The following is an 8,332-nucleotide window of genomic DNA, read 5'->3' on the forward strand; positions in this document are numbered from 1 at the left end:
GAACTGTTGTACGACTGTTGGTCTGTGGGAATGTGTGCACACCAGGCTCTCGGAGATGACGCACTCCTGGGCCGCACGCCTCTTCGGACCTTTCTCCCATTCTTTCCATCTATCACTGCTCTAGTGCACTTGTTCTGCTGCTTGCTGCCACTTTGTTGTGGCCTTGCACAGCAGTGGTGAGCTCGGAGGCAGTTGTTTGTTTTTTTCCCTCCCATTTAGCATCCGTCAGTGACACATCAATGTGGTCATGGCGTATAAAGTGTGACCTTCAGTAATATGACTGCAACTTTTGAGCACGCACGCTCTGCCCATGCGCTGCATCTAAAAGAAGCCAGCATGCGACTCCACACCACTGTTTCAGCTAAAGTTTCTTACAATGGGAATGATGGTTCAACAGAACCACGGCGCCCACAAAGCCAGTGTGGATCGTCGTGCAATCTGCTGCCAAGTGAGAACATCGCACCGACAATGCAAATGCCACAGCAACTGCACTTCTGTATATATATTATTGACATTCAAATGCAGCTAAAACGTACTTCCTAAGCTGAAATGCACGATTTCCAGCCCTTGCCAGCCGTCCACATAGATTTTGAGGCGGTGTCGATCTTGTTCAGCACAGTTTCCTTAGGCCTAACACAGCCTACTATTTCGTCCTCTACCGGCGGACCTCAGATGCAGGATAAGCAAGTACAACGAAGGAAGCTGCTTTTGTAGTTCAGTCCTGGCCATACAGACTTGAAGTGAACCACTTTCAGCATAGTAGGAAGCACACGCACAAAGTGCGAAGCGGAGACACAGAGCAGTGCCGCGGTACATTGTATCATTCTTGATCGAAGGCTCTTGGTCACACTCGCCGGCACTTCCGTGAACGAAGTGCAGCTACGTAAAGTGGTAGATCTGCATGTTTCTCGGTAACTAATAAATTTTTCACTATGACAATACACAATTTGCCTCTTATGCCAAACAGGGAATGAGTGATGGCCCTTTCGATACTGTAGCGTAAACATAGCTCGTTGCCACATGAGTACAGCAGGCATCAACATTCTTGCTTGATAGCTATAAGCCCTCTCTAAATGAGCGCTCATGTGCACAGTTTACTCTAGCAAGATGTACGACTTGCTTCATGCTTCAGTGACAGTGAGGCATAAATGCTGCATTCTTTTGGGGCGTCTGCTAAAGGCGGGGCAATTGTTCTCTTCCACAGTTCACTTTCTATTTGCAAAGTGAATTTTTTGTGGAATTCATTGCAATACAGAAAGCAGCAGTGTTGGCTTTTTGAATGTCCGGAAGCAGTTATCTCGGACGAATGGCTTCGAATATTGCATCAGGATCAATTGTCTTGACTCCACGTCAAGCAAGCTGTCTTGGCACAGTGACAGTAATGGCGCTGTGCATAGATGCCGGTGTGACGGGTGCCGATGCACATGGCTGGGGATATTACTAGTGCCATTTTGGAAAGTCTGTGTGTGGCCAGCAGGTTTCTATTTTCGTAATTTCGCTTATCTCCAAACTTGCGTTACCCAAAATTTTTTTCTTGTTCTTACAGCTTTGAGTTAATGGGAGTTTACTCTTTAACATTTGACTAGCATTCAAAGTTTTCAAAAAACAAAACTTACCCCCAATTATGCCACAAAATGCAGTCATGTTCCACTTGATATTTTATTTGCTTTCAGGGCTTCGGGGCTTTACAAAGAGGGGCAACAACAAACAAAAATGTTAGGCTATACCTATGCAAGAACTGTTATAACAAACAGTTGCCAATGGCAGACTTGAAAGCTTCATTCATGATGGAGCCAATGCCAAAGCTGCATTCTCATGCTTTGTGGTGCACATCTACCAGGAATGGAAGTGCTGCGTCAATTGCGCCATCTTGCGCCAAACCATAGAGCTGTGCCTAGCTGTGCCAAAACACTAATTTCGAATGCAGTTGCAAAATTTAGCAGGAAGTGCTTGTTCAGTGGCAACCACACAGCCTATAGACATCTGTTGGCTAGCGTTTAGCCCTGCAATCCAAGCCTAAGCAATCCGTTTCAGCGTCGGCGTCTTTAGAGTGTGGGCCTGTTCAGTGGCATAATTATAACTAGGCCACAGGAAAATGAAAAGTTTTATAAAACATTCTTAATGCAATGTATAACATAAAAGTGTTGCGTGTTTGCATTTACGCAGACCAGCTAAAGATTATGTGAACTGGCGCTCGTTTCATGGGGCAGTCGGGATGGAAAGGCACGCTGAACCAGCAAGGTTGTACAGTTTCGTTATGAATCTTTGCACTCAATATTGCACGCTATTGGTGCATCTGTGCTGATTAATCGGAGAATGCCGTGCGTATGATATTATAAATCTATTTAGCGCGTGCACCATGTCTGCTTGCCGGGATGATAGTGGGGCACGCCAACAAATTGCTCTTGTGAAACTTCTTGGTCACAAATATCCAATGGGAACTGCAATAGTCACTCAAATTTTCACTCGGGCTATGCTATTTTCTGCCTATATGCACCACACAATATCAGACTTGCCGCCGCAGAACGGAAGCCAAGGATGTAATGTCTCACATTTAGTCAACCTTAGTGGCCAGATTGGTTGTTCAGCAAAACCGCAAACCTCCTAAATTGCGTTCGCAACTATGATATTCACGACGTGACTTGTGCAGATAGTGTCCAAAAATTTTGATAAACCATTGTTCGACGCATAAAATATCAGTTGCCAGTTTTATGCTGGTTTTATGGTGCCTTTGGCAGAAGCACGATTAAGCCCGAATAATGGAGCTTATTCAAGATATTGGTCAATACAGACCAGAAAGCCAGCGAACATTTTTCATCCTTTTGTTGTTTTAAAAAATATATTGGAGCTTTTTCTCTGCAAGCGATGTGGCAAACATACTGGTCTGGCAAACGTGCCATGACCAGTATGTCACTTTACATTTATTCTACGGTATTCTAAAATTATGGGGTTTAACGTGCCAAACTGTGATCTGATTGTGAGGCACACCATAGTGGGGGATTCCGGATTGATTTTGACCACCTGGTGCTCTTTAATGTGCGCCTAAATGTACACGGGTGCTTTCGCATTTCGCCCTTATTGTGATGTGGTTGGGATTCAGTCCCATGACCTTGTGTTTAGCAGCTCAGCACCATAGGCACTAAGCATTCACCATGGGTATTCTGCGGTATTCTACTATCTTGACTTAAGCTTGCTGAGAATTAGAAATTAACAGAGGGCACTATGAGAACAGCGTTCATTATACCTTGAGTGTTGTTCATGGCGGCTACTGTGAATATTTCTCATTAATTGTGCACGAATGTTTAATTAGCTGAATTTATCTACGTACATCCAACCAGACACACACTTAAACTTGTGCTTAATCTATTGCGTAGATGAGATGTCATTGAAAAAGGTTTGGATGACGTTGACAAATGACTGATAACAGCGTTTAAAAGAACCTACGATTCATGAAGACTCTTTAATGAGAAAGAATGTCTGTGAAATAAATAAAAATGAAGCATGAAAAAAAAAAACGTTGCAACCGTGACAACACTTCTGCGCACCAAAAGTCGGAATAATCTTTACGCAAACATCATCAAACAGTGGCACTGGGAACGAGCGGCCGTGCTTTTTCTCCCCGTGTCAACGGTTTTTGGTTCGTATCTTTGGTCCTTATCACATGTGAAGTAGCGCGATCTTGTAACAGTTCACTTTCCGAACTGTTAAAAGGACTGTGACCCAGGCTTGCACTTTTGTGATATACACAATGTTGATGTTTACGTCTGAGGCCACTTATATTATTGGTGCAGGACCGTGTCATCATGTGGAAAAAAATTTTTTCATGCTTTTTCTTTCTTTTAGGAAAACAGCAGCGACACAAAACCTAGGTTGACATTTATTTTTAGCGGTCATGATGTATTCCACAACCTTTGCATTGGCAGCTTGTTGAATAAGTAAGGTAATAAATGTCAGTTCATTAAAATTAATAGTTGCTTGTTCACATTTAAAAAAAAGTGACTTGCATAACGCAAGCCTATGAACGGAAAGCCCTCGGTTACTTTTTTCGAGGCCACGGTTAGCACAACCAGTATGTAATTTTATGGTGGTTTCTGAGAAACCTGTATGGGTTTCCTTGTAGCTTCATGCTGTAGTCAAGTGGATGTTAATTTCTCCCTGTCTTGAATTTTGCTTGCAGGCTTCTGCAGAATTGATCTGCTGTAACCTAATAGTGTTCCGAAAGTCAAATAAGGAATACCTTTTCTTTGCATGCCTGTATTTCACTCATATTGGCCTTTACTAGGCTGCTCCAAAACGAGTGTTCACTGCTCCAAAATGGACAATTCATGCTCCACAACCTGCTCCAATGTGCAAAATTTGCTGCTCCCAGAGCTGCCCCAAAGCTTCCTTGGCCGCTACCACTCTTATCCACGAAAGGAGACATGGACCCTTTTCACGGCGATCCCATGGGTTGTCACCATTGTTGATCACATGGTGACGTGTCCATTGGTTGCCTCGGCTGCCTCAATTGCCTGGGTGTTTACAGTGAATGTACATGACGCTCGGTGTGGCTCGGCAAACCTCTGTTTTGGCAGATATCATAGATGACGACTGCGTGGATGACACGAAGCCTTGGCCGCAGATTTAGAGAACATGTAAGAACTTTCCGAGCTCATTACGCCTTTTCAAAATGTTGTGAGCAGTCTATGTAGTTCTAGAAACGGGGCTAGAAATTTCCAAGCTGTCCAGACTTTTCGCTTCCAAATTAAATCGGGATTATAGCGTCTTGCTCATCATCTTTTACTTGTCAATAACTTTGAAGCAGCGGCTTATGTTTCTGACGCTGTATCGTGCCTAGGTGCAGTCGCCCTCTGGTTGTTCACTTTCTCCCTAATTGCTCATGGGTGTGATCAGTTGCGGTAGATTTGTTCTTCCTGCACATCATTAAGGCTTGGAGCACAGATGTTCTGTGCCTTGTAATAGCTTTCAGCAAAGTCTTATTATTGCTAGCCGCTCACTTGCTCTGTGTACCGTCGTGAAAAATCCACCTTTGAACATTCATATGCTGTCGTTGTAGTTGTCACCCATGCTTCAGTGCATTGATTTCATTCCTTTAATCTTGATACATAAGCAATAGAGTAAGCATAAGTTTAAGTGTGTGTCTGGTTGGATGTACGTAGATAATGTGCGAGGAACTTACTTTGTCGGGAAACGGCGCTACTTTCTTTGTCACTGAGTAACAAGTGGTGCTCACTTCTGCCGACGTTCTGGGGTTGAAGTCCTTTTTTTGTACGTTAGCGATACAGTGCTGGCGGATGAGTATGTTTTTAAATTAATCCTCAAGGAAAGCTATGCATCACAGATGGCACAGGTAGGCCTTGTGTAGTGGCCGTTCGTGGACTTGGTCACACAGGCTCATTCCATTCTTCTATATGCCAGTTGCTATTTTTGCAGTCAATTACTGCACACGTCTTTCTCTTCTGTTCCCTGCAATTTGCAGCATGAATGAAGCACAATGTATTGGCAATCAGCCAGTTGCATTTCTGACGGAGCATGATTGCTCGGGCACTCGGATGCATGAGAGCACTCAGTTGCATTTCTGATTGGATCACAGAGCATGACCCCACGCTGGAATGTAGTAGAAAATGACAGTTTCGGTGTCTGCGCGCGCGACTACATGACGGTGGGCACAAGCAGACAAACGGAAGTACATCTCTCTTGCTGCGGTGCAAAATAAAATAAAAACATGCAGACATTCAGTTTGTGTGCTTTATTATTTCTCTAAGCTTTAATTTGTTAATTCAAGCAACAGATTGCACAAATAACAGATGTTACCTTGAACAATTCTCGAAGTCACATGTCTCGATGACTGACGTCACACTGCGAACACTAGTACGTAGGCGCAGGAACACGTGTACGTCACCGTCCGGTTTGGTGCGTGGTCGCTGCGAGGGAAAGAGAAAACAGCATTCATACTGAAATTTCAGACCTTTCCGCAGCACGAAGCGTTGTAATACTTTGCAAACACGATCGTTAGCGCGCATTGTATGGCTCTGCGCTTGTCAGCTCAAAGTGGCCAGACGTGGTGCAGGACCCTTCAAGCTTGACCGCACCACGTATCAACAAGCTGGCCAAACTGAATTGACGTGGTGCTTTTGTTTGTTTGACCATACAGTACTTTGCCAGGTAGCAATAAAAGGCACCCGTGTCACGCTGCATGTTGTGCAGCATGAATCCCCCCCCCCCCAGTCTTCCTCATCTGCACTGCCCCATCACTGCAAGGGGTTTCCTATCACTTCCACCAGACCACAAGGGATCCCCGACACATTGATGGCCGAGCACCACTGCTCTAGAGCAAACTGCTTCGTGAAAAGGGTCTATAGTGTCATCCACCTGATCATAGTGCTAGGATACAAAGAAAGTCCAGTGACATACTTAAGCGGAGCGCCACTGTTTTATGTGGCAAAATTTGGGTCTTCCCTTCGCTCTCTGTTTCGCTAAAACACATTGCAACACAATTTAACACGAGCGCTCGCATTGTTTTTTTCAGCGGCACTGAGAAGCAGCATCAGAAGCAACCCTCGGCCCATGGGGAGCAGAATGCGAAAGAGCCTGAGCACATCAAGTCTGCCCCGGTCGATGCCGGCTGCGACTCCGACTTCTCGGGCTGCCCTCCTGTTGTCCAACAGGGGCCAGCAACAGTCTGCAAGCAGATACCGCCAGCCCCAAAACAGGCCCAACCAGTGAGGCAGTGCTCGAGGCAGGGCCAATGCAACAGGCTCTCGCCTCTACAAGTGGTCAGAACAGCTATTTTTTAACACTTTTAGTCTTTGACCATGGAACTGTACTTTACTTTTTTACTCTTTTTTTGCTTGCTTTTACTTTTTTTACTTGCTGACCCTGGCGAGTGTTTGGCCTAAGGGCAGTGAAGTTTTGGCAGGGAAAGCCACAACCGCTACCAGCCACGGGACCCACGACTTTGCTGCAGTTTCCGACGTGCACTAGACACTTGTACTGCACTGTGTGCTTTCGGAACTCTGTCGCGCGTGTCTGAACTGTGCTCCCTGCGAGATGGGCCCACTCTTCCAGAAGCAAATTCAAGCGACACGTTTTCAAGCTTCCTGCAGGCCGCAATAGTAGTGTGTGGCAGGGAGACGGAACAGCCTTCTCGTGGCCATTTCTGCATTGTGGTGTTCTTGAATTTCCGCGACTTGCAGTGCGATTTTGCCGAATTTGGAATCGCGTCCCAGCGCTTCTATTTGCAGCTTGGGTGCTACGGACTTGTGCAGCCTAGACTGCAATTGTTGGCGTTCGTGCACGCAGTTCTCTCTACGGCGAACCCGGCAACTTTTGAGATTAGTAGCCGTCAACACCTCTTGTAATTTGGAATGGCTAGGGAGTGCTTGCTTTTTATTTTTTTAACAAAATTGGCTTTTTAAAGCTTTTCGCAGCTTTTAGTTTTGACGATGCAAATGTTTTGCCTGCTTCACTTCTACTTGTTCTAAAGTGGAAGTGGACTGCTGTCAGTGTTTTCTTCAGAACAGTCGCAACAAAAGATTTCTCACTTGCTGTGGGTTGCTTCATTTGCCTTGTTGCATTCTTTTTGGTGCTCTAGAAAACTGGCACTATTCTTAAAGCATATCATGGTTCCTTGTAAATGACATTATGGTTGTATTGATGTGTTCAGATGCATTGGGCAGCTTTTCTGTGTTCACCTGTCATATCCAATGCCTGAGCCTGTGTGAATAGTTTGAACTGTGCAGCAGCATAATTTATACGGGAGTTGTACTCTTCAGCAGGCTATTTGCTAACTATAGCTGGATGCCATCTCTCTTGTGAAAGGCCTAAATAAAATCCACTTCAATAAAGAATGTTTGTGTCCGTGGATGGAGAGCAGACCAATCTCTTTATGAATTGTGAAGACCAGTGCAAAGAGCGGGGAGCGACAGACCCAGCGCTGAAATGAACAGCGAGATGGCCTATTATATCAGGTCGCATAAGGACCCGATTCCTAGCTGTTCGTTTCACTAGTGAAGAAACTGAACTGCGCAGAGTGATGAGCAGTTTGCAACTCCAGCCGCAAATCTGTTCCTTCTTTTTGTTTTTTAAAGAAGGAAAATGGGGAGGTAGGCTTCAACCCAATTAATAGATGCTAAACCAAATGCTTGATGAGTAGCAAAGACCACTGTACACGAGACAGATAAAAATATTAACACTTAAGGAACTGACTACTGTGAGGGGTCCCTTCACTATAGTACTCGTAACACTATAGTGAATGGGTAACAGACCCAATGCAGAACCTGTGTAAAAGCAGTGCTTTCAGTCTGGTTTCATGGTTCCGCGTAAATGTCTC

The 8,332-nt window shown here is 44.9% G+C and overlaps 1 protein-coding gene across 1 annotated transcript in view; it reads left to right on the top strand.

The window, feature by feature from the left end:
- The window catches only part of LOC142564280 (uncharacterized), a 53,695-nt gene extending 45,845 nt beyond the window's left edge, over positions 1 to 7,850 (top strand). The window contains exon 16 of the mRNA XM_075675221.1: positions 6,530 to 7,850. Coding sequence (XP_075531336.1) covers positions 6,530 to 6,726 — 197 coding nt within the window. The 3' untranslated portion in view covers positions 6,727 to 7,850. The remainder of the gene's footprint in view (positions 1 to 6,529) is intronic.
- The last annotated feature ends 482 nt before the right edge of the window (positions 7,851 to 8,332 follow it).

Source organism: Dermacentor variabilis, chromosome 11 (assembly GCF_050947875.1).
Source record: "Dermacentor variabilis isolate Ectoservices chromosome 11, ASM5094787v1, whole genome shotgun sequence".
In the NCBI taxonomy this organism is placed as follows: domain Eukaryota; kingdom Metazoa; phylum Arthropoda; class Arachnida; order Ixodida; family Ixodidae; genus Dermacentor; species Dermacentor variabilis.